General features: G+C 31.4%; 1 protein-coding gene across 3 annotated transcripts in view; it reads left to right on the plus strand.

The window, feature by feature from the left end:
* LOC105339718 (uncharacterized) overlaps window positions 1-27172 on the plus strand; it is a 33174-nt gene that overhangs the window by 3686 nt on the left and 2316 nt on the right. Inside the window, exons 1-14 of one of the 3 annotated variants that reach the window (XM_034480594.2) lie at window positions 11236-11444; window positions 14576-14887; window positions 16026-16157; window positions 16709-16813; window positions 17635-17757; window positions 19589-19800; window positions 20648-20894; window positions 21555-21643; window positions 22073-22510; window positions 22736-22989; window positions 24804-25038; window positions 25883-25966; window positions 26161-26302; window positions 26424-26665. In XM_034480594.2, coding sequence (XP_034336485.2) covers window positions 11396-11444; window positions 14576-14887; window positions 16026-16157; window positions 16709-16813; window positions 17635-17757; window positions 19589-19800; window positions 20648-20894; window positions 21555-21643; window positions 22073-22510; window positions 22736-22989; window positions 24804-25038; window positions 25883-25966; window positions 26161-26302; window positions 26424-26665 — 2664 coding nt within the window. In that variant the 5' untranslated portion in view covers window positions 11236-11395. Of the gene's footprint in view, window positions 1-11235; window positions 11445-14575; window positions 14888-16025; window positions 16158-16708; window positions 16814-17634; window positions 17758-19588; window positions 19801-20647; window positions 20895-21554; window positions 21644-22072; window positions 22511-22735; window positions 22990-24803; window positions 25039-25882; window positions 26009-26160; window positions 26303-26423; window positions 26666-27172 lie in introns of those variants that run through there. The other 2 variants (XM_034480593.2, XM_066079250.1) reach the window with 2 other exon arrangements.

Genomic DNA, 27172 nt, shown 5'->3' on the forward strand with positions numbered 1-27172 from the left:
TTTTCATGGGAACTTTATTTTCAAGAAATATCAAAAGTAACAGAGCTTCGATATATAGAAGTGCAAACTCAAAAAATTTCATTATATTTTTTTCTTTCAAAAATTGATCTGAAAGCGTTTTTGATAGGAATCGTTTGTTGATAACAAAAGATCTTATTCATGAACTAGTTTTTTTAATGATAAAGTGTGCAGAGTGCATCACCAAAACCAATCTAATATTCCGGTTTGCATGATATATAAGATCATTTCATGTATTTTATCAATCAAGTTTTTAAAAATATATTCTTAAATTGAAACTAGTGGGTATTGTTTTTTATACAAAAAAACACATGTCTCCCCTTCTCCCCAAGGATTGTAATATGGGGCAAATTTAATTAGTGAAAAAGAATGAAGTCAGCTATATGTTAGATATCATCTATATATGATACAAGTCATTATTGTAAGGAATATTTTCATGATAATTGACCCTGAGATCCAAAAAGTCAAGGTCAAAAAGTTGGGTTTAGTTCACTTTTTCGCTAGATCGTCAAACTATGTTTTAAGTTTAAAGTCTCTCTGTCAAAGAATTTTGAAGTTATGGTCTGGAAAAAAATGAACTTTTTTCTTAATATGATCTTGAGTTACGAGTCTGGTCAAGGTAAAAAAAAATTAACAACAGTATGTCTCATGGTATTTTAGTTCTTAGTTTACAGTTTGAAGTCCTTCTGTCGAAGTATATTTTAATTAAGGACGAGAATGTTTTTTCTTATTTGACCTTGAAAAAAATATTAGGCCGATGTCAAATATTTTGGTGGGTTCCATCTAGGTTACTTACTATCTATCTGTGATACAAGTTTAAAGTCTGTATGTTTAAGAAATCTCATATTATGATTCGTACAATATTTTTTAGAAAATGAATTAACTTGAGACACAAGATTGATCAAAGTCAAAAATTATGGAGGTGTGCACTCCTTCTCAATACCATCTACCTATGTTCCAAGTTTGAAGCCTTACTGTCAAAAGGTATCTAAGTTACCACCCAGACAAAATTTAATTATTTTTTCTTAACTTGACCTTGAGAAAAACAAGGTCAAGGTCAAATATTAATCAATAGTACACCTCAGTGTATTATTATTGTTCTTTGTGTAAAGTTTGAAGTCCTTTTGTCAAAGAATATTTAGGAGGTGAACAATGAAGTTTTTTCTAATTTGACCTTGAAATAATTTTTTTTTGGTCAAGGTCAAAAATTTTGGTAGGGTTCAACTGGACTATATACCATATATCTATGATACGTGTTAAAAGATTGTATGATTAAGGAGTCTTGTGTTAGAGTCCGGATTATATTTTTTATAAAACGCTTGACCTTGAAGAAAATAGGTCAAGGTCAAAAATTTTGGTGGCGTGAACTTCTTCTCAATACCATCTACCTATGTTCTAAGTTTGAAGTCTTAATGTCAAAAGGTATTTAAATTACGACCCAGAAAAAAATTAATTATTTTTTCTTAATTTGACCTTGAGTAAAACAAGGTCAAAGTCATATATTAATCAATAGTACACCTTAGTGTATTATTATTGTTCTTTGTTTAAAGTTTGAAGTCCTTTTGTCAAAGAATATTTAGGAGGTGAACAATGAAGTTTTTTCTAATTTGACCTTGAAATAAAATTTTTTGGTCAAGGTCAAAAATTTTGGTAGGGTTCAACTTGACTATATACCATCTATCTATGATACATGTTAAAAGATTGTGTGATTAAGGAGTCTTGTGTTATAGTCCGGATTATATTTTTTATAAAACGCTTGACCTTGAAGAAAATAGGTCAAGGTCAAAAATTTTGGTGGCGTGAACTTCTTCTCAATACCATCTACCTATGTTCCAAGTTTGAAGTCTTAATGTCAAAAGATATTTAAATTACGACCCAGACAAAATTTAATTATTTGTTCTTAATTTGACCTTGAGTAAAACAAGGTCAAGGTCAAATATTAATCAATAGTACACCTTAGTGTATTATTATTGTTCTTTGTGTAAAATTTGAAGTCATTCTGTCAAAGAATATTTAGGTGGTGAACAATGAAGTTTTTTCTGATTTGACCTTGAAATAAAATTTTAAGGTCAAGGTCAAACATTTTGGTAAGGTTCAACTGGACTATATACCATCTATCTATGATACAAGTTAAAAGTTTGTATGTTTAAGGAGTCTTGTGTTATAGTCCAAACTCTATATTTTATAAAACGCTTGACCTTGAAAAAGAAAATAGGTCAAGGTCAAAAATCTCAATACCATCTATCTATATTCCAAGTTTGAAGTCTTAATGTCAAAGGGTATTTAAGTTACGGCTTGGACAAATTTGGATGAAGAAGAATAAGAATAAGAAGAATAAGAAAGTCGACAAAAACAATATGTCTCCCCTTTGAAAGGGGAGACATAATGATCTTTTTTTCAGTATCACTTTGCTTTTCGGTATATGCACCTTGCATTAAACAAAAAAAATCTAGCTTTTGATATTATTGACATTTAGACTTCTCACTGTCATATTTAGTTGTTATAAAATATATTAAAAGCAGTGTTTATAACTTTTGAGAAAAATATATAATGCTTGTAGATATATTCTCTGCAGTTTTGCCGTACTTATAAAACCTATTGTCACTTATTTTTGAAAATTTTATAAAGTTCATTCAGGTATAACTATGCAGGTATATAATGTATATTCTGCATATAACAAATTTGAGTAACATTTTAGTCTACATGCATGGGTCTAACAAAGCCAAGTTTAGTTCTTTCTTGCTTAAAGACAATTAGGGGGGATCCTAAAATGCTCAGTTACTGATATGTTTTTGAATACATAAGATATAACAAATAAAAGTCAAACAAATTGGCAACAAGCTATAAATGAAATAGGTTTAAACTGTGTATCAATGCTTTATTTCTATACGTTTATTCTCACTATTTAAAAAACCGCAAGCTTTCTTAATTCAAAAGCTTCAGTGCTAATATAAGTATCTCTTAAGAATGAACAATAAATTACTAATTGTTATTTTTTTACTTTTATTTTGTGAGAAATAATAGCTAAATGATAATATTTGATAAATATGATGTATGCATTGAACAAAATCATAGAAATAAATATACTGCAGGTATATGATAAAATATTTTCTCATTAATTCAGTTTTCATGTATAGGGGTACTAAGTAACACAGGAAAAAATCACAAAAGCTGATGGTGTTTAGATTAGAACAATACATACAGGTAATGTTTTAAAACGAAAGCAAACGCGTTTAAATTTATAACTCTCGGACACACTGTGGACCACAATTAATATGCACTTACTCTACTGCTGAGTAACTTTGCTTATTCTAATCACTAAACACAAACATATTTTTGAAATCAATGCATATGATCTAAAGATAGTGTGCCACAGACACTGGCCATGGGATAGGACACCGTAAGAAAACTGGACCAAAGGGTTCATAGTTGTCTTGTTTATAGACACTAGGAAAGGACTGTGGTGACAAGGAGTATACTTATTAGCCCCTTTCAGTGAAATCGGTTACGCTACTGTCTTTTAACCCCGTCGTCTTGTCTATCTGTCCGTCAATCATTCTGTTCAATTTTGACTAGTGCTAAGATGGCATATTTGTCAATGTTGCATGTTTTTAAAATTCAAATTTGTCATAAAATTGATCATACCTTGAAAAAAATATATAACCACTTTGTTGTTGGTGTATACCACATGTCGTTCTAAACATTAACATTAAAATAAAATTAAAAGAAAATAATTCTTTCCGCAGGAGAAACAATTGTGGTATTATAGAAATGTCTGAAGAACTTAAATTCCGATCATAGGATTTTGAGAAAAAAAAACTCCCATATGATTTCAAAACTGGATAGGAACTCTTAAATGTTTATATTCAAAATACTTGTATGAATTAAATTACCTTGGGTAATACTTTTATCCTATCGTAAAATTATGAAAATTTTACCAATATTTTTTTTTAAGAATAATTTATCCTGTGGGCATTATTATCCCCCCCCCCCCATGGGATATTAAGTTTTTTAAGGTAAATAAGAGACATAAAATCAATATTTTACGACATCACATGATTAGCAGGCACAAAACAGGCCCCTTCGCAATGACATAATTAGCTGGCAAAGCTTTGTAGGTTCAAACTCCTACCTTTTTAAGCAATATTTCAAGTTCTGAACAATCTCAATCTCTTTTTCTTAAAAATAAAACAATTAAACATTTTTTACAATCAAAATTTTCATTTTCAATCCCTATCTTATGAACGATTCAGCAAAATTGCTCACGTGTCAGTAAAAGAATGAAATGCTTGGAGATTCATGAAAATAGCTACAATGTAGCACTGCAAATTTGTTCTGCCGCAACCTTTATATACGTGTCAATCGAATAAAAAAACTGTTTCTATTCATATTTACACCGATATGAGAATCATTATTATTCAATCAAGAATGCCTAAAAAATGAATAACGAAATTTATAAATTTTTTCAATCAACACATAAAACAGAAAAGACCGCTAACAATTTCATTAATGTGAAGTAAATAAATAAAATTGTATGGAAAGCATTTAGCTTACCGGTTAATGACTAGAGAAGCTTGATCCACGCACTCGACCTTCGATCTTACAGCTTGAAAACCAAAGAAATTGTGAACTCCTGATATAGAATATCTGAAGGGTATCAAATCAGATCGAACGGATATCAAGACTTTTGTCTCATTCAACGCATTATTTAAGTTGGTGGTCATGAATCACTTAATAAATTTTGCAGTACCATTTAAGCTATAAATACGTCTATTTGTAAAATACCAAAGAAAGGTTTATTTTTGTCTGTACTTGATCACTTGGCAAACTACTTAATATGATAAATATTGAACAACATAATCGAAAGAAGAAATACTGTATCCAACAGACTAAACGAAAGCATACTTACATTTATAAATGTTTGATTAAGAGGTAGACAATTCGTTTGTTTACATTATCAATATCTCTGCCATGTGTAGTTGGTAATAAGAATTTAATTTCTTGTAGGATTTGAACAAAACCTAGAGAGAAAGGAGAGAGATGGGGGTGAGAGGGAGAGAGAAAAGCAATGAATTTAGCTATCATACCAAGTGAAATGTTTTGGTGTTTTTTACTCCAGTGTTTCTATCTTCGTACCCTCATACAAGTAAACCATCAAATCAAGTATCTTATTGTTTTAATATTCATACGTCAAATTAAAAGGCCAATATGGTGCAAATTCCCATACTTTATTAATGTAACACAAACCAGGACAGTCAGAAACTTCAATAGAACTATTTTTCTCGTGATGTATTTATTTCGTTCTATGCATTAGTGACATTTTTATGATCTTCCCAGTCCAAATTGTTATAAATCATGACAACAATGATGTCTAATTAGGATATATTTATACTTTAACGATTAAATAAACTCTAATTAGAAGTGATACTAATTAGACTCTTCTAAAATAAGTTAACCACAATATTCTTGTCGTAAAACTACGAAACCAATTGGACCAGACAAATATTATTATCTCGTATTTACAATACGATTGATACGAGTTGATTATCTCGTTATTACAAAATCTCGTTATAAAGAGTTACTTATTTCGTTATAACGAGAAAAAATCTCGTTACTACAAGAAAAGATCTATATAAAATTGTGCGTTTGATTGTTCTACTTCCTTTTATATAATAGACGAATATCAGACATTCGTTAAATAAGTAAAAGCAATTTTAGAAGAAGCACAGCAGACTGAATAAGAATGAGCATTTGTTTTCAGACTCCAAAATATTAATATACAAAAACAATTATTTAAATATAGATTGTTTATGAAACACACTCCGGGGTCAATCCTGTAGATCTATGATTTAAACTGTATTGTCATCTGTAAGCAATAGAATGGCGTTTTTATTACTGGGACTACCTTGGAGTTATTTCGGAGTGGGATTATATTATACGTTGAAAGATAAAATAATACTAAGTTTTTTCACTTATTCAAATAAGATAAAATGTCAAATGTGATCATTTTATGAAGACATGAAAAATTATAATCGTTATTAATAAACAATTTATTCCGAATTGATTAAACGGTTCTAGAAAAAAAAAATAACTGAAAGGGTGAATCAATCAACTTATGGTCTTTCCAGAAACGCACCATTTTATATCTATCTTTAATTTGTAAAGATCTAGTTATAACGAGAACATATCTCATCTTTATAAAAAGATTTCTTCTCGTAATACCGAGATAATTTACTTGTTATAACGAGATTTTTTTCTCGTGGCACAGGCACCTGACGTTATATATCCCGTTATTACGGTAAAGATCTCTTCTCGTAATAGCGTGATAATTAACTCGTTATAACGAGATGTTTTCTGGTAGCTCATGCACCTGACGTTATATATTTTTCTCATAATAAAAATAAATACCCTTTATCTAGTAATTCACAAGGTAATCATCGCGACCATCTTGGATTTATTTCAAACTGTCACAACAGCTGGAAGTTTTGCTTGAAGCCCATCGTTAAAATTATTTTTGCAATCCTCTCCGTTTCCTGATCAGTCATTCAACACAACCAATTCAACCAAAGCGGCGTATTACGCCTGCCATTGATAAAATCCACCCCTCAATCTGCATCTACTGCCTTAGATAATTTCGACAAAAGGCTAAAGGGTGGACGGAAGTTGACATAATTGCGTCATACTTTGGTTAATACTTTCCAAATATGGCACTGATACGGATAGTTAAAAGACGTCAATTTTGGATTCGATCAACATACAAGTAAAAATTAAGAAAAGAAATATCATAAACAGTCGAATTAATTATAACTTTTGTTACAAAAAGTTTACATAAACATATTTATAAATGCATATACATTGTATTTTTAAATATTGAAACATACACACGGTGCAAAGAAATCTCATTTACATAGAGGTGACAACTTCCGTCCATCCTTTGTCACTTTTATCGCATATCCATGGCAGTAGATGCAGATTGAGGTGCAATGTTTATTTATAACATGTGTAATGCACCATTTGGTCGAATTGGTTGTAAGCTTAGATGTTGAAAGACCGATCAGGAGACGGTGAGGATCGCAATATAATTTTACCGATGAGTTCCAAGCTTAACTAAATCTGATGTGACAGTTTAAAATAAATCAAAAATGGCGGCGATGGGTGCCTTTTATCATTACATTTTATTTTTATTTTGAGAAAAATATCTAACAACAGGTGCCTGTGTCTCGTAGTAACGATATCTTTACTCGTAAAACTGAGATCTTTTGTAAAAACGATATAATTAATCCGTAATAACGACGGTTACATTTTCTTCTCTGTAAAACAAGATACTAAAATTCACAAAACTTAAAGCTAGAATATTTGTCTTTGTTTAAATAGATGTTAGTTAAGGGCAAAATATATCATGAGCCAAAGTTTAAGGCAGATCTGATTGTAAATTTGTCTTCTTCAACAAGAACGGCGGATGAACAATACATGTAGAATTTCTCTGTCGTCTTTTAAGAAGGAAAGATAACTCTTATTAGCAATAAATAGCATCAATTTCCTTTACTGTACTATATATACTTATGAAATAGAGAATCAATATGCAGCTTTTTAAAAACTTAAATTGTACGTAAGTAACTGATTAAATCAAGTTATGTTGGCCGTTGATTTTCTTACGCAAACAATTGTATTATCTTAATCTTTGCTTCTTTGTTTTAAACCACAATGAACAATTCACTTTTTAAATGTATAAGCAGTAATATACCTTTTAGTTTTATTCTTGAATGTTTTCTCTGATTTGTTGAAATTTCACAGAATTAGCATATGTTTACGTCTTGACTTTTAATTTTGCATACACAGTGCAGTTCTTCATAATCATAATATTCATTTGCAAAGAGATTTTTTCACTACTTTAAATGAACCTATACCGCCTTAGTTTAGTCATCTCAACATTTTTTTCTTTAACACCCAAGTCAAGATCGATCTAATTCTTAAAATATGTACTAAAGTAAAGATATCTTTCTTTTAAATATTTTTTAACAAATTAATCAATAAAAATATATGCTTAAAATATCAACATATCAAGCTCGTCATTTCGCAATTCAACAATATTATGAATATATTAAAATCTTTTCTGACCGCTTTAGCTAGAACTAATTCAAAATAAACTTGTACGATTCTTTTACAGACATCGTGTTCTGGACAGATATGACAAAAGATATCAAACTGCAATTAATATTCACGTATTTTAAGTGCAAAAACTAATTGTGATCAGCGACAAACAATACTTTCCTTTTATGCTTCGTCACTTACCATTTAATGTCTTATAAATATTAATTTAATGATATAAAATTATTCTATTAACCAATAGTTTTTTAATAGAAAATCTGTTTTTATCATAAGATGTTTATCAAGAAAATATAGCTCCATAGAAGTTAATTAGTACACGTATTTGAATACTTCTTAGAATACGTGTACGTTAATTTTGTTATTTTGGCTAGAAAAAAATCAAAGAAACGTAAAAGCTGTGTTAATTTATTACATTTGGAATTTTAGAACTATCACTTCTCATTCCATTTTATGCACGTCGTATCATTAATCAGTTAATTGTTTTTAATAATTCTATTTAATGAAAACTAAACTGCTGCAAATATATATTGAACTATATGGACACGTAATATACTAATATATTATCTATAAAAATAAGGAGATGGTGGAATAAGATGTTGCAACTGCCCATTTGATTTAGTCGTAAGATACAATTTCAAATTTAACATTTTTTCAATTAAATATACATTGTATTTGATATGTTATAATACATGTTTACAAAAGGGTATTTTCTAACTATATTCAGTTTGAAATATTTCAAAAAACGATAAGAAAAAAATAATGAATCTTTAAGTTTTGGTGATATCCAACCCACAACCCAAAAACCCAGGTATATAAAGTTACCTAATGGCTGGTGCTCTAACCACTGAGCCATTTCATTCACAACACATAGCGTTGTTTAAATGCTATATGAGACATTGGCCACAAATTTACGTAATTGTATTATTTTTCTTAATCGTTCAGTTGTGTGGCTAAAAAATGACATATTTAAAGTATAGTGGGTCTTCTCTCCACGTTTTTGTTGATTAAAATCAATTAAAATTCCATTAAACTGCATTTAGAATATGACAAAAATATGGTATCTCTGACCCACTCTATTAAAGAAAAGGCATTGAAGTTATAAAAATGACACTATTTGGAGGTTTTGACACGCATACTGAAGTTTAAATCAATCTATTACAAATATGTAAAATATTCAAGGGTTACAAACCGATGTTATGTTAAATATACACTGTTTTAATTTAAAAAAAAATTAAATTAATCATTCCACATATGGGCATTTTACACGCCTTATGCACCCATCTTCTTTACATTATAATAATAATTATGTTGTTGCAGATAAATTTTGAAATATATTGCACTTATACGCACTTCTGCACACAGATACAAATTCAAATATACTGGGATGGCTGCAGCATTTCAATAACTATTAATTTTCAATAACATCTGGGTGCTTTGTGATCAATTTTAGCGCTTTTGTTTCCTTCTTCTTTGATGGACTGTTATGTAGCATGTTTTAGACCCGCCCCGAAGGTTTTTGTACCATTCAATGAGTACATATCTATTAATGGTTAAACTTTGTACTTTATTTCACCCATTGCAATTTTTTCAAATTTGTAAACAAGTTAAAAGTACTTGTCCCCTTTAAAACCACAACATTCCCTTGTTTTGTTAGGTTATCACGACGTGCGAATGTTTTATCAAACTTCCAAGCAAACTTGGTAATAATCTTCGGTCTAATGGCTCTTCACCGGCCTTCATTTTTTTTTTTTATCAATATTGATCTTTTTTAACAAAACCAATTAAATAATGAATTATATTAAACCAGAGACATAATTACATGTAAAAGAGACATTAATAACACAATTATGTCTACGATTTATATGATAGCAATTATAACGCATCTATTGCTGATAGTTTACAAACTAGAACTTGACAATTACACTACCGATAGATATATTTTTTTCACTACACATTCAAAATAAAGCGAAAGTATAAACCGCCTTATTTAAAATATTAATTTAATTACTTTTTATTCGTTGCTTTAATTTTTTTTTAAAATATGTACAACAATTAAAGTGATATGCAATAATGAAGCGAATGAAAGAAATCAAATACAAAATTTTATTAATATCAATTATATATTTGTATCTTATAAAATCAGCCATGGATATTGGGAAAAAGGATAAAATTATGAGAATCTAGTTAATTTTTATTGTTCATATCAAAAGAAATTACAACATTATACGGAAACATATACCACTTTTACAAGTATTACATGTTACTGTCATCCACTAGGTTATACGGTAAGTATACTTTTTTTTTTTTCCAAACTCTACATGGATATAAAAGGATCTTTACACTATAAATTCACTACATTCATTTTCACATTGCTGTAATTTATTTAATTTTTTTCCGTCTTAATATTCTATAAAGTTAATTCTAAGTTGACAAAAACAAAACGTTTAGCATGGAGCACACTATTTAGATCATTAGTATATATATAGAGAGAGAGAGAGAGAGAGAGAGAGAGAGAGAGAGAGAGAGAGAGAGAGAGAGAGAGAGAGAGAGAGAGAGAGAGAGAGAGAGAGAGAGGAGAAATACGAGCAGTAACTCTCGCTGGAAGCTTCTCTCGAAAATCAAGTGTACGAAGGAGATTCGTAAATTAAACTTCCTAATTTGTTACACAATATTTGATCATATACATGTAATTTATTGAATATGACTCATGTAATTGCATTTTGTAAGAATTGGCTTTTTTGTATGAAGATGAGAAAATTCATTTAATGTTCTTTTAAATAAAATCTCTTTTTTCTCTGCCGCATAGTTTTAATGCAAACATTTTACTACAATTTTGACATTATCTTCTCTTCAACCAATATGCATGATAACAACGATTTATATATTCAAACCGATCAGCAATATCGTATTACAATGTTTTTGGTGTCATGTCACAAAAAATTGCTCAAAAAATCGAGCTCAGTCAATCTCAGAATTATTTTTTTTTTTGACGGGGGGGGGGTGTTTGGTTGGTGGCTGTTTTTGTTCTTCTCTCTTCTTAAAAAGGTTTTCGTAATTACATTATATTGACATCGTCTTTAAAGCTCGTAATACCGAATTTTGTATTTAGGGCCATTATGGATAACTGTTTCATCAAAGATTTATGCCCATTTGAATGTAACATTTGTGCTGTTGTTCTCCATGTTTCATTATTCCCGGGTAGACCAAGTGTGCGTAGGTATGATACAATCTCTCATGTAAACTATTTGATCAAGTTGAACTGAAAGTCATGGACCTGTTGGGAAAATGGTATATTATTTGGACCTTCTTTATAACATGTAAGTGTCTGTCTTGAATTTTAATGGAGTGTATCACTTACGTTAGAAAAATATTATTGGAAATTGTCTTTTTTCAATAACAGAAAAAATATCTTTTATAAAGTAATTTTGTCATAATTTAATTCTATAAATCACCGTTTTATAAATTATTTTTTTACGATCTACGACTGAGTACGAGTACCTATTAATTACAATGCAAATGACATAAAATACATTACTACTTTTCTACTTTTTGATAAGATTGAATCGCACCACAATACATTTATGCAAAGTGTCAGTTAAAATGATATAAATTACATGAAATAACTCTTGTTTTAGACGACTTCGTTAATTACACATTTCATCTATATCCAATTCCATTAGTGTGGCTAAGATTGAGGTTCTGGAACCCTAATCTCATTGAAGTTAGTTATGAGAAACTTTGCCTCTGAATTATTTAGTCTTAGAGCTGTTTACTGCTTATTGTGAAGACTTCTATTATACAATAAACCAATGACTAGCCAGTTATTTTGATAAATGAGCACACTGTCAATGGAAATATTCCCATAGGCTTTATACTTTACTTGCATAATTTAATACCTAAATATGGTATTGTCCTCAACAGATTCAAATCGATGGCAACAAACTGGCACTTTGAAAACATTAGAGGAGACAGTGGCTAATATTAGTTGTTATTGAAGAAGACAATGCACCTAATAGGAAGTCAATAAAAATTAATAGAGTTATCTAATGGATTAACGCTCCAAACGCATACACTGTATTATACTTGTAGGTTTATAAACCATTTTGATGTGTAGCCAGGTGAATAGTATTATCTTTAATCATCTTTTTGTGTATCGAGGGAGCTGTCGTATTATCTTTATATCCTTTTATAATTGATAATGCTACATGTATTTTACCAGATTAATATATTCATACAGCTTAACAAGATGGAAGGGGGGGGGGTATGTTCACATTGCTTAAAAATGCAAGGCTATCTGTCTGCAGTGAATTGGTTTCAACACATTTAATTGTCAAGATGTTTTTGACAAGAAGACTGGGCACGCGTTTTAAACTTAGAACGCCCTTTCTGTCATTATTCAAACAAAAAATATTTTATATGTTTTATAATTTGAATCCATGTACAAAGATGCCAAGGTAATAAAAGTTTGCAAATATATGTACAAGAATAATGGGTAAACATGTAGAAATTCAATTTTTAAAATTAAAAATTCAGAAAAAAACGACACCTTGGTAACCAATTTTTCTTTTTCTGCAATATCAATGGAGTATTCTCCCCACAGTAGAACACCGGTGTTCATTATTCCTAAATCATCCATCAAACACTTAGCATCTAATACAACATGTAGTTCGTTTCTACCGCGGGTTATGTTATTTGTTTATGCAATTCATGCTATTTTCATACCTTGATTAATCTAATGAACGCACAATTAATAGTTTTAATGACTGTAACTAAAGAAGATCGGCAAATTCCAGAAAAAAAATCAGGGAACTCTACAATATTTTCGTCTATTAGTTTAAGTTATTTTAAGAACCATATAATTATCTTAATAAGTTGATACACTGTACATTTATTTATTATCTAACCCGGTAAAAACAGCTTATAATATATTTTTTTTAAAAGATCATTTGTATGGAAATAGTTTTTTTCATATCCAAAAATTAAACTGTCCATTACTTCACCAAAAACATTTTAATGATCAATAATTTTACAATATTCATGTCTTGCCTTATCGTATCAATAAAATACTTAATTTCTTACTTACTCAATTAGTCCTCTTCTTCCCAGGTGGTACAAGGTTGTGTAAATAAGGCAGCAACAGGACCCTTTACCCAGTCTAAACTGTTGCTTTTTTCATTGTCCTCTACGACATCTTTTTTTCAGCTCGCTTTCTGCTGCTCTTAGCTAAGTTGTATTTGGCATGCCCCTTTTTCTGTTGCCATCAGCCATCCAGGAAATGTTTTTTCTGGTAATATTGTGCTGGTCTTTCTTGAGCACATGCCCGACCCATCTCCACTTCCTTACAATGTACAGAACAATTGTCTTCCTGTCATGACATCTCTCTGGTGTTGTTGTTGGACAAAGCCTTTGGCCATCCTATATTTAAATTCACAAACATTCTCTGTTTCCTTGTGAAGTAAATAACATAAAAAGACGATTTTATCTGGAAGTTTCTAATTGTACTTTTTTAATCCTTAAAATTTACATGGCTTTACTATAAGATATCTGATGATGTACCAACATTTGAACACCATTTGTCAAATTATAAGCGAGATACAGAGCTTTGAGTTCATTGTTATGTAAACAAGGCTTGTGCCATGTGTTTGTTGACATTGCTTAAATTCACTGGAAAATTCCTGTTCCAAGCAGGAAATTTTCTATTTGTCGTTTGATTTGGATACAAAACACAGTTCAGTTGTCATATTCAATTTTGTTTTTAATTTAGTAATTTTAAGTACTTGGTGTGTAATCAAACAGCACAAAGAATTGTGGGCTTTGTATCTCGATAACCAACTCTCAAATTCTGAATGACCATTAGAAATGTTTTAATGAAGCCTTAAACATCAAAAATGGAAACGTAATTTTCAGTCCAGATCATGATTATAAAAAAAGCACAAATGAGTTGATACACTAAAGGTAAATATAAAATCTATAATATCTCGTTCTTCGAAGTATATATCTTAAGAGGAAGCGGATGAATTACTATTTGCTTGGAAACACAAACTATATGTACATGACCAGTTCCAAACCAATCCATTAATAGTTCATCAATAGGTATATGCGAAAAGTTTGAACGAATTAAGTAGTCGAAAAAATTACTTGCTAAATCCTTTACTAATTCTTTCAATCAATGTCCCAACCTTTGAGCTGGAACGTAATAATGACAAATACGGAACCTGCATTAAAATATCAAACCTTTTATTTATTAAATACAAAATTTGGTCGTTATGCAATGTATACCTTTAAACTACATAATTCTGTTTACACATATGTAAACGTCATGAACTTTTTTCCCCATCGAATGGCAAAACAAAACATCAAATCGCTGACCTAAAGCTACGGTATGTATATCTATAATAAATGTTGAAAGTTCTAACGCTTACTCGTTTACATGATTTTGGATATTCAGGTTGTATTCCCGTATCCCGTTCAGAGTCTTTTATCAGTAGTTGGATGTCCATTAGATCTCAGACGGCTGGTCCTTATGTCGTTCAACATTACTTGGGAGAGTACCCCGCTAAAGTTGATGTACAGCTTAACGTGACAAAAGATGGGGAGGAGTATATATTTTCCGGGATCGGCACGGCACAGCGAGACGACGACCGGGACCAGATGTATGGCGGGGTGGTGTATAGGTACAATGATCAGCACGTGAAGTTATATGTTCCAAAGTCAACGGGCATCAATTCCTATACAACCAAAGGCAGACTGGTTTATACAGGTACATGTAACTAACAACCCTGAATAATAAAAAAAAGTTGTTTAAAGTTACTAATAAGTGCATTTTGTTTATGAAGTAGAGAAAGGTAATTTCCAATGATTGAGGCTTGGCCTCAAAGTTATATCATTATGGTGCTATAGAAGGATTTTTGGTCCTAAGTAGTGCCATTGTGATCTTATGAAATATGGCTTGGTCCTAAACTTATGCTATTGAAATATGAAATCAAATACAACAAAAATCGTAGATAAAGCACTGCTTTGTACATGTTTAAGTATGCATTGTCAAACACATTTCTATGAAAATTTCATTATGAAATAGAATACAACATTAAAGAGAAACATTGAGTGCAGTAATGTTGTAGTCTGAAGACTTTGTAGGTTCTTGATCAACTTTTATATTCATACAGGTTTAATTGAGTGTTGGAAAGTATATTGTTAACTGCATCTTTTTGTGTTGATGTCTCGCGATACGTTTATTGATACTGATCAAAACTTTAGACAGTCTCCCTGTTCATGGCATGTCTCGATCAATTTCATTAACTTAAAAGATTTCAATAATGTATCAGTGTCATTTGCATACTCATTAAATTTGACCGACGCTGAATATTGCAATGTACTCAACATTATGATACTTTATCAAACTTCAAACAAGCAGGTTTTAATGGCAGTCAGAAAAAACTTACACAACTAATTCTTGTTTTAGATAAACATGTTACTTTGGCCCTGTTAAATATTTTTTGTATTGTGTAATTAAACAACACTAAATAAAGGCACACTGCATTATGTGACATTACTTTTTTCACATTCCCTATCATGATGTAGCGATTACACAGTTGTCAAGAAAAATATCAGAGTACACTTGCATCATATTCATATTTTCAGCTTTTACTTTATATATATATATATATATATATATATATATATATATATATATATATATATATATATATATATATATATATATATATATATATTTGTATTGTCATATATATATATATATATATATAAAATTGAGATGCACACAAAAAAACTCACAAAAAGTAGTTTATCTGACAATACCAATGACCATATTAATAAACATAGCAATGCTTGTTGAAAATTTTGTGGTTGTTAATTACGATCAAAAAAATTCATTCCAGGCGGAAGTGCATACACTGGACCCTTTGCGTCCAGTTTCCAAACTGGATTCGTTAGAATCAGAGCCTGGAGACTATGCGATTTTCCCCGCGCCAATTTTTCCTCAGATGGAGTATATGACATCACTAGTAAAGGTGCGTATTTTATCCAATATTTTTGTTCATAAGTTATGCTCAAAGAATTGTGTGTAAAATTTTGTAAAAGTTTTTCATGCAATAACATTAATTTCAATATCTTCGTTATCTTTTCATTAAATTATTTAAGAGATGACCTTCGTACATATGAAAAGAACAAATTATTTTTTTAATTAAATGTGTAAACATAATTATTTGGATTGTGAAATCACAACAAACAAAAATTGGTTGAGTTTAAGTTTAATAAGTTTGGCATTTTATTTAAGTTTTTAAAGACATTGAAAAAGATTAAACAGCTAGCAATTTGACAAATACATATGTTTTCTCCTGTTGTCAAGGTACACTAAAAATACTTTTTACAGTACATAAATTGCCATAGATTTTGGATTTTGTTACATTTAGAGATTTATGGTATAAATTTATAGTTTAAATAAGCATGCGGATAATTACATGAAAAAAGTGAAAAGATTATCATTCCGCTTAAGCATGCATTGTATGAATGTAATTTTTAGCTTTAAAACATAAAGCTGTAACATTTTTTTTTATTCTAGAGGCTGCATCAAGTTTTGTCAGAATTCCTCATAGCCTTGGAGATTGGCCAACTTTTGTGGTCGTACAGGTCATGACTTCTGATGGGTATATATTCGAAGCAGAAGGTATAGAACAGAATATTCTTCTGTTGTAATTTTAAGTACCTTCTATTATCATATTCTCACTATTTGAGTAATTAAAAGATTGTGTAGTATTCAATAGCGTTCTTCATTATCACTATAAAACTTTATATAAATACTGCAGTTCGTCGGGAAAATATTTTTTTCATTGGCTGGGAATAACATCAATAGAATTTTCCAACCATATTTCTAAATTGCTTCTAATAGGTAGATTAATAGACGGTGACGTAAATAAATCTTTGTGACTCCAAAAAACAGGATGATATCATTTAGTCAAGTAAACAACGGACGCGAAATGCAATGGTTGACTAGCATTACAGATAAAAGGATTTGCAAACTAATGAAGAGTAAAGGTTATACCCGGTAGAACATATGTAGCATAATCCCTGTGAGTGGCGAAGCATCACTAAAGACCGTTTGAAGTAGTATAATTAATTTAAAAGTTAAATCCTTACGCGTTTAAATAGTATAATAGTGTAATAGTGTAATAGTTCCAAAAGTGACTTTTCATCTGATTCTCTCTGTAAAGGGAATCAATTGTAGAAAATTCTTAAATATTTATAAAATTTGATTTTTTGCAACCTTTGCATTGACAATACCTAACTATCTTATGATTCCATTGTTTTCGTAACACAGTTTCTTTCAGAAATTATTTTTTTTTGTTGTACGTAAAATCTGATAACAAAAATGTCATTTCATAAGTCTTCATATGAATTTTGGTATACTTATAGATTTACGGTCTGCATCTTGGAAGCGAGAGTGTTCTATCCATTATTTTAGACTGACCTCTCATATATTATTTATAGGCGCTGTATTTGTTCCAACTATAACCTATTACGGCGGTTCTACAATGTTTTCGCGGCTTTGTGGGACAGTTTATAGCGTCAACAACCTTGAATTTAGACTCTGGGCACCATTTAACACTGGTGGTGAGATGCAGTTTATAATCTCTTTTGATCCTATGTGTTATACACTATTACATAAAGTAACTAAAACCAATATTTTTCAGAAAATAATTTGTCTTATTAAATTTATATAGTAAATTTTTAACCAATTTTGCTATTCATTGATAAGCTATTAATAAATGTTTTTAAACAGAATGAAACATTAATATTATACTTGCTCCCAATTTTATTTTACAGTACCATGCATCTACTCACTACTTTTATTTTATATTTTTTATTTACTTTTAAAATTATGCCCTTTAAATTGTGGTTACATTCCAAGAATATGGCGTGAATATGTGTTACTTCATCATAAGAAGGCAGATGTACAATTTACTTAAAAGATAGTGTGTTAAATCACGTTTAATAAGTATTAAAAAAATTCCCCTGATTATAATGAAAATTCATCTATTGTATGTCATTTGATTGAAGTGTTGTATTTTACTTTCAAAAAAGTAGGTCATTGCCCTACTTTTGGAGTTAATGGCCTTTGAATATATTTTGAATAATTAAGAAAATATTCTGAAAACTTAACACTATGAGGTTTTTGAATTGTGAAAATATTATAAATATTTTATTTCTTAGTAAGAAAATACAGTTTTGAATGGAAATAGCACTAAATAGATACAAAGCATTAAGTTTTCAACAAAAAATTCAAAAAAAAATTTAAACCTGAATTTTATCTATCTATCAGTTTTCAAATCCCTACCTATTTTTGATTCAGATTTTAAAAAAAACTTAATGATGATAACAATTTAACATTTATGTGAGGCAAATGAACAAAATTTTGAGTTATGTTGACTTTTATCGTTTTAAATTTTTTTCAATATCAGACTTATCCTCAGAAATATTGAAAAGCAAATAAAAAAAACACATAATACCCAAAATCATGAAATTCCTAATCCGTTGAGGGGGGGTGGGGGGGGGGGGGGGAGTGGGTGAGGAACAATTATGTTCCCTGCGAGAAAAAGTGTGGGGGGGGGGGCTGAAACCTCTATGATACTATGTGCCTTATGGTTTGGTCTAACTTTGCGATAAAAGTCGGGGGCTAAGCCCCCCCCCCCCCCCCAGCCCCCCGGTTCCGACGCCTATATTAAGTTGAGTTAAGTTAACTCATATTTGGCAGAGGCTTTAGCAACCAAACTTGGAGGAAAGATAAACCTATATATGTAGACGTGTTTTGTTTAAATCTACGTAACTTCCGGTCGTCAAAGGATGTACTCCAAATTGTTTTGGTTTTTTTTTCAGTTTTGTTGTTTTACATGAAAGTAAACTCTGCGAATTTCCCTCACAAAGATTATCCTATCTCTGAGTTTTTTCTACATTAAAGAAGCAATTTCTTACAGATTAAATCATTGTTATACAGTACAGAAAGGAAGACCGTTTTGTTGCTATAGTAGCAAGGGTCTAGTTTATCTGATATCTTTCTTATAACAAATTAAGACAGAAGTCTTGATCGTAAAAAGGAAGTACAGTAAACTAAATTATTTTAATGTACATGTACATCATTACGTTAGATAAAAAAAATAGCCAAGTTGTCTTATATGGGATTTTGAGTCTGACATCATGATGATTATTTCGTGCTATTCGAGATTTTTCCTAGGTTGATGAAGGTTTCGACTAATCAATAAACTGGTTAGAAATAAGTCTTGTAAATTTCAGTCATGTCAGTTTCTACAGAGCAATGAACTGCAATTTCCGTGAGAAATAGATGGAATCATAATTAGAAGATGTAAATATAACTTTTATGTTCTACTCAATGCTGAGCTTTGTTGGCTATTCAAACACTCACACCATATGTATCACGTGTTGCTAGGGTCTGCTGTCAGTGTATTTTGCGTGGTAGACGGATGGGGATCAGAGCAACTAAAATTCAATTCCGGAACGGTGTATATTAATGCCTGGGTTCTTGAAGCAGATCATGTCGTGTTCAATCACCAGCAAACGTACGGAAAAAACATCGCCTCCCCGAACACCGTCAATCTCGGAAACGACTACAACATTGATGAACATATAACCTTTGTTCAGGTGAAGATCTCAACGCTATTACAAGAATTATACATGTTTTAGAACAACGAAAAATTTATTCAGCAAAGTTTTCTTAGAAAACGATTCAGATTTTCTTTGTTTTAAGGCGTGTATGATCGTGGATTCTTTTTGTATTTCTGTAAGAAATCCCAGTTATGAATTGCTTCGAATTTGTTTTTGATAATCCAGCTCGCTGTGCATTTTTGAAACATAGAGTGCATATATATTATTAATTTTGTTATGAAACTTCGAACTTTTGCATATATATCATAATCTCCATATTTCAAGATTTTTACCGTTTGTTTTTTTTTCTCCCCTAATCCCAATCTCTGCTCAATTGTTCATTTATTTTGTTCATTGTGTTTGATAGTTAGTCGTGTAATCTGGTTAATGAAAGCTTAAAGCATGCAGTTAATTATTAATATGAATGACTGTCAAAAGTTCAAAAAATAAAGTCCCCATCGTCTTGCACGTCTTCTTAAAACAAAATTTTAATTATGATATTAATATGCATCATGAAATTTACTTTCTTTGGCCCATTTCAGGATTATCAATTATTCAAATCTCATTTTTCTGTTGTAAAAACGAAGCATTTAGAATGAATTGATATAACAGTAACAAACTTGGATGGCGTTTATTAATAAGTTCTTTAATAAACGTAGCACAAGGCTGCTTGCATGTTAACATTCACTAGAACTAGTATAATTTGGTAGATGAAATTATCCTTATTTTTGAGTCGCGAAGAGGATATATCTGGACACACATGACTATTGTAGATATATACTTCAGTATGCTTAAAAGGATTTAAGATAATGATGAAATTATTATCAAGTGTCTATACTTACAGGTCAAATCGATCAATGACAGTTTTATGTTCCCTGCGGCCGGTAGTGCAATGTCTGACGGGTCGTTCGGAAGCTTTGGTGGTGTTGTGTACGGCTGTACAGAGAATAAGGTTCTGTTATGGAGACCGGCTGATAACCAGGCCAGTGGTCATGTTATTTACATTGGAGGAAAGTGGGGGAACGGTGTATATTCGACAAAACAAAATGTTGCCTACCTTAAAGTTTCAATACTGTACTTTCCATCAACAGGTACATGTACCTTGGCAGCAGAAAAAATATACAATGTGTTTTTCCCCTTAATATATCCGGTTATCAGTGTCTAAGTCTGTGTTAACACTACAAATCGATTTGCATAGTTAATATTATAATATTTAATCGAACTATTGCAGAAAATTATATAAATATAAGTAATAAGGAATCATTCTTTGAATATTATGAGGTGATGTTTTCGGTCGAGGCGTGATCAAATCCTCGACTATCTTATAAAGCCCTTCGGGCTTTATTGGATTTGACCACGCCCCGACCGAAATTATCATCTTAACACTCAAAGAATGATTCCTTGTTTCTTAACTAAGTACACTGGCTGCTGCTATAAAGGAATCATTTTTTAACCTCATCATTATAATCTCATAATCTCTTTACATGTATTAACCAATGTTTGTAAATGATAACGTATTGAAGTAATATATTTGATTTTAACCATCAATATTATGACAATGTGTCCCTACAACCTTGTGATTCCAACGCAATCTAATTAAACCTACAATAAACTTATACAGCTCCTAAAATACAAGTTGTTTAAATAACTTTTTCAAAACTTACTGCTGTTACTTCATTACCAACCAACAAAAACTTATTTAAAAAGTACTAACAGGTCAAAAATCAGAGAAGTCTATTTCATTGCTTTAGATTCATGTGGTAAATCGTGCGTAAATGGATCTTATTACCGATGTGATTGCACGTCTGGTGTTGCACAAATACCAATTATGGCAGCGGCGGTAAGTGTTACATGTTCTGCTCAGTAAATTGTTTTGTTGAAGTTGCCAGTCTATGTACATACAGTTAATAAAAAATTTACAAAAGAATTACACAGAAAGTTATTACTGCCAAAGTACCGGTATGAATTGAGAAATTTGCAAACTGCATGATGATTCACTTGTACATGTAAAGATGAGAGATTTCCAATGTAGATTTATATTCAGGGTAACAACAAACAATAAAGTTAAAAACAATCCTAATATGTACTGCCTTATTAACAATAATTAATTAACGGTGTGCTAATATAAAAAAAATGAAAATCGGTAACAGAGAAACAGCTACTCTTTACATAATAAAGAATCAAAAGATTTAAAAGATCACTATTCCAAAAATTAAGATAAATTGTATAAAAATTAATTTATAGTAATTAAACGAATACTTTTTTTCAGAGTCAATCTCAAATACAATATGTATCGGGAAATGCGTTGCCTTCAGTGATGTGCAATATGTCAACGTTTTCAACATTAGTCAATCTGAAAACCGTTCAATATCATATCTACGGTTTGGAGTTTAGAGCAATCGTGGCGGAACAGCATCTCAATATAACACATTTCTCTGTGATATCAACAGGGGAAAATATAAAATGTCTTCATATGGACATGCCACATAACGCTTCAAATTACGTAAATGTAAACTTCTTTATTTCGAATTTTGGGATCCCTAGCAAACAAACTGCTCTATCCGCTGATGATGAAATGATTATTCGGGTTGATTATCAGCCACATGTGCTTGCCCAACCGTTCGACGTATTTCATGTAACTAACGGAGTGAATCCCATCGTTCAGTTGGTGTCAACAACAGTGTTTCTGGGAAATTCTAGTAATGAGGTATTTTTGCAGTTTTTGGTCTTTAAGAGGAATTGTGTTTGACATAGATAATTTAATTAATTTACACATAATTACCTATTGTCTCTGAGAAAAGTTAACTTATTGAAATCATGAAGAAAGGGAATCGTATGTTGATTTATTTAGCCAACACTTTACCATGATATTTATATTTAGACTATGCATATTCAAAAATAAGGATAATTAAGAATATATGTTTCATTGCAGTCAAACCTTTCAACTAACTATACAATATCTATAACAAATGCCTGCTCTGAGGATTGCATTGGACCTGGAGATAACTTGGAATTTATGATAGATGTATCAACTGAATTTGACCAGTGCTATGCTCCTTTTGAATTGGAGTTTCCGTTTTCTGCAAACACTTCATCTCTACTTACAGTTTGTTCATATGAAATCGTGAAAATTGGATCAAATTTCCCATGTTTGGTTTTTGATGAAGTTTTCACAAATGAGAATAGGTAATTTTCATAAGCAGATATATAAGGATACAAGGATAAAAATAGATGCATTCATTAACTAAAGATTCATTTTATCTCAAGATTTATATTTTTAGCTCACCTGAGCCAAAGGCTCAAGTGAGCTTTTCTGATCACAATTTGTCCGTTGTCTGTCGTTGTCGTCGTCTTCGTTGTTCGTCGTAGTCGTCGTTGTCGTCGTCGTTGTTGTAAACTTTTCACATCTTCATCTTCTCAAGAACCACTGGGCAGATTTCAACCAAATTTGGCACAAAGCACAACTAGGTGAAGGGGATTCAAGTTTGTTCAAATGAAGGGCCACGCCCTCTTTAAAAAGGAGATAATTGAGAATTATTGAAAATTTGTTGGTATTTTTCAAAAATCTTCTTCTCAAAAACTATTCGGCCTGAAAAGCTTAAACTTGTGTGGAGGCATCTTCAGGTAGTGTAAATTCAAATTTGTACAAATCATGGTCCCCGGGGGTAGGGAGGGGCCACAAGAGGGGGATCAAGTTTTACATAGGAATATATAGAGAAAATCTTTAAAAATCTTCTCCTCAAAAACTAATAGGCCAGAAAAGCTCAAATTAAAATGGGAGCATTCTCAGATAGTGTAGATTCAAGTTTGTTCAAATCATGGTCCCCGGGGATAGGGTGAGACCACAATTGGGGGATCAAGTTTTACATAGGAATATATAGAGAAAATCTTTTAAAATCTTCTTCTCAAAAACTATTAGGCCAGAAAAGCTCAAATTAAAATGGAAGCATCCTCAGGTAGTGTAGATTCAGGTTTGTTCAAATCATAGTCCCTGGGGGTAGGGTGGGGCCACAATTGGGGGATAAATTTTATACAGGAACATATAGAGAAAATCTTTTAAAAAATTTCTTTTAAAATCTATTTGGCCAAGACAACTCAAACTGGTTTGTAACCATCCTCAGATAATGTAGATTCAAGTCTGTTCAAATCATGGTCCCCGAGGGTAGGGTGGGACCACAATTGGGGGATCAAGTTTTACATAGGAATATATAGAGAAAATCTTTAAAAATCTTCTCCTCAAAAACTATTAAGCCAGGAAAGCTCAAATTTGAGTGGAAGCATCCTCAGATAGTGTAGATTCAAGTTTGTTCAAATCATGGTCCCCGGGGGTAGGGTGGGGCCACAATTGGGGGATCAAGTTTTACCTAGGAATATATAGGGAAAATCTTTAAATATCTTCTTCTCAAAAACTATTTGGCCAGGAAAGCTCAAATTTGAGTGGAAGCATCCTCAGATAGTGTAGATTCAAGTTTGTTCAAATCGGTCCCCGGGGGTAGGGTGGGGCCACAATTGGGGGATAAATTTTATACAGGAATATATAAAGAAAATCTTTTTAAAAACTATTTGGCCAAGAAAGCTCAAATTGGTGTGTAGCCATCCTCAGATAATGTTGATTCAAGTTTGTTCAAACCATGGTCCCTGGGGGTAGGGCGGGGCCACAATTGGGGATAAAAATTTTATATAGAGAGAAAATCTTTAAAAATCTTCTTCTCCAAACTATTAGGCCAGGAAAGCCCAAATTTGAGTGGAAGCATCCCCAGATCATATAGATTCAAGTTTGTTTAAATAATAGTCCAGGGGTAGGGTGAGGCCACAATGGGGGATGAATTTTTACATAGGAATATATAGAGAAAATCTTTAAAAACCTTCTTTTTCTCAATAGATAAAGTATGTTTTGTCTGTATACCCACCCAAACCTTCCCAACCATTTTCTTGAAGCAAAGTAATGACCGTTGTTCCTCACTCATGTATATCCTTTGAATATCTTTTTTCTTCCTTAGGTCCATAGATGGAAGCATTGAAAACGTAATAATTCGATTTCCACGATTCTGCAACCTAAAAGTTTCAAATGACATAACAGAAAACGTGATTTCAATTAGAGTTCGAGTTTCTTTGAAAGAACAAGACAAACCCATTACTACTTGGGGAGGCCCTACGGAATTGTGCGTACAGACACGTGCACACGGCAGCTACTCTCAAAAATGGCCTTGTTACAACCTATCGCTACGCCAAATAGTAAGATGGTCCAGATTATATTTTTTGTAAAAAAGATATTGATCTCACTTAAAGTATATATGCAGTAAATCTAAAAAAGTACATTAGCTATTTATCAATACAGTTGTATTTGCTTAAGGAATAGAGTTAATCCTAATTGTCATGCACCGTCGTAATGATGACGTGCCTGAAATAAATTGAAATAAGATACAAGAGTGCGATTGAATGGCAAAAAAATCAAAGGGAAATAAATATTATGTTGGTAATCCAAATAGGCATGTTTCTGTTAACTACACCGCGGTGCAATTTATGATGCTTTTTTATGCAACGTCAGAACCCCTAGTAAACAAATATTCATGTGATTAAATTATATGTTACGGATTTTCTGTCGTTTTCTTCTTTTTTTTTGAAAACCTTTTGAAGAGAGGGGGTGGTCATTTTGAAAAAAAAATTAAAATGCACGAATTATTTTGCAACGCAGTATAAATAACAGTGGTATAAATTAATACAGTGGCGACTATCACTTTAAAATAGCCCAATCTTATCACCACTGCAAAAAAATGGTTATATACCTGTAACTTTATAGAGTGCACTGTGGTAAAACAGGGGTACATGAACATGTGTGTAAATGGCTTAACCACAATGAGTTTATCGAACCTCATAATATACATAATTATATTATTTCTAAAAAAAAAAGAAGAAGCAAAGAACATGTTTGTTTGGGAAAGGTGTTTTATCACAGAGACAAAGACAATTTCTTCAACGCGATGCTGGTCATGTAATTGTGTCTCCAAATATATTAATTTTGTAATGTGCATGTAATCAATGAATCTTTTTCTTTGATTTTTTTTTCATTGAATTGTAGACGTCATTTCCCGATTTGGCTGTCGTTGACGGTATAACAGTTCCTATAACGCAGTCGTTTCTTCCTGTGAACCGCAGCCTGCTGGTCAGTGTAGACGGCTCAAACTTCGAAATTAAAGAAATTGAAGTGAGAAGTATTGAACTGATATAAATATTACCATCTTTTCTCTTTTGCTCTTAGTGTTAACTTATCCCTTGAATTTCGTTTTTATGCTTTTTGATTACTTTACATTGTATTGTATTTATTCACTATATCAGATTTTACATTTGCTTTCCCAGTTGTCTCTTGTTTCAATTGGAGTGACGATGACAGAATACGGCATTTCCAATCCTTTGTTAGCTACAGATGTTGTTCTCTCTCGTCCCAATGCATGCATGAATGTCAGTTGTTGTGTACAAAATCAATTCAGATCCAGCCCAGGTATGTATAGTAAGATTATAAAGTAAAGTGTTTTGTTTTATGTGTGAAAGATCAAAGTTTGGAATAAATAATTATTGAAATTTGTGACATGATGATAAATCCTCATATTTTGTTTTCTTAGTAACAGATTACTTGAAATTTTATAACGATCCCATGGAAAATTTGATAAAGAACGTAAGTCTGTTTCTGGATAAAAGCAACACATCCTGTATGACGTTGCCTAGTAACGGTGACACTCCTCCTGTTTTTCTGCTGAAAATGAATGCATCCGTCCTGTTGGGTGTGTCTGGGTCCCAATTTACAATTCTCCTTCACGGCGAAGACCTCCTCTGTGAACGTCATGGTGGACAATCTTCAATTCAGGTTAGAATTGTTGAATCCTTTTATGACCCACTGCTGAAATTTTTAGTGTGTAGAGAAATTAAGAGTTCTTCCTAAAGCACTAGAGTTGTCAGTTGTTATGTACAGTGAAGTCGCCAATTCCGGATCACTCGTGCGTGTTTCATGTCACTTTGTTTAAATTGAAGCAGAAAAAAATTAAAGAATACATTGATCACAAACTATAGGCCTTTCTGTCTTTGATCAGTAAACGTGATATTCGAAAATTAACGAGGCCGGGTCTAATTAGTTCTGCCCTAGATTTTTTAATGAATTTTTTTACCTGAATTTCTATTGATATAATTATTATTTTAAGATTAAAAAATAAGACATTTACCACACCGTTTGTTTAGGGGGTCATCTCAAAGTTTGTTAATCTTTAACATAGGACCCTATGGGATTTCGCTTGAAATGTATCAATTTTGCACATTTTTTAAAACTTCTGCCCTAGGGATTTCTTTTTCTGTTCTACATATTAAAGTTATTGCTAAA

Source organism: Magallana gigas, chromosome 3, assembly GCF_963853765.1.
Source record: "Magallana gigas chromosome 3, xbMagGiga1.1, whole genome shotgun sequence".
Taxonomy (NCBI): Eukaryota; Metazoa; Mollusca; class Bivalvia; order Ostreida; family Ostreidae; genus Magallana; species Magallana gigas.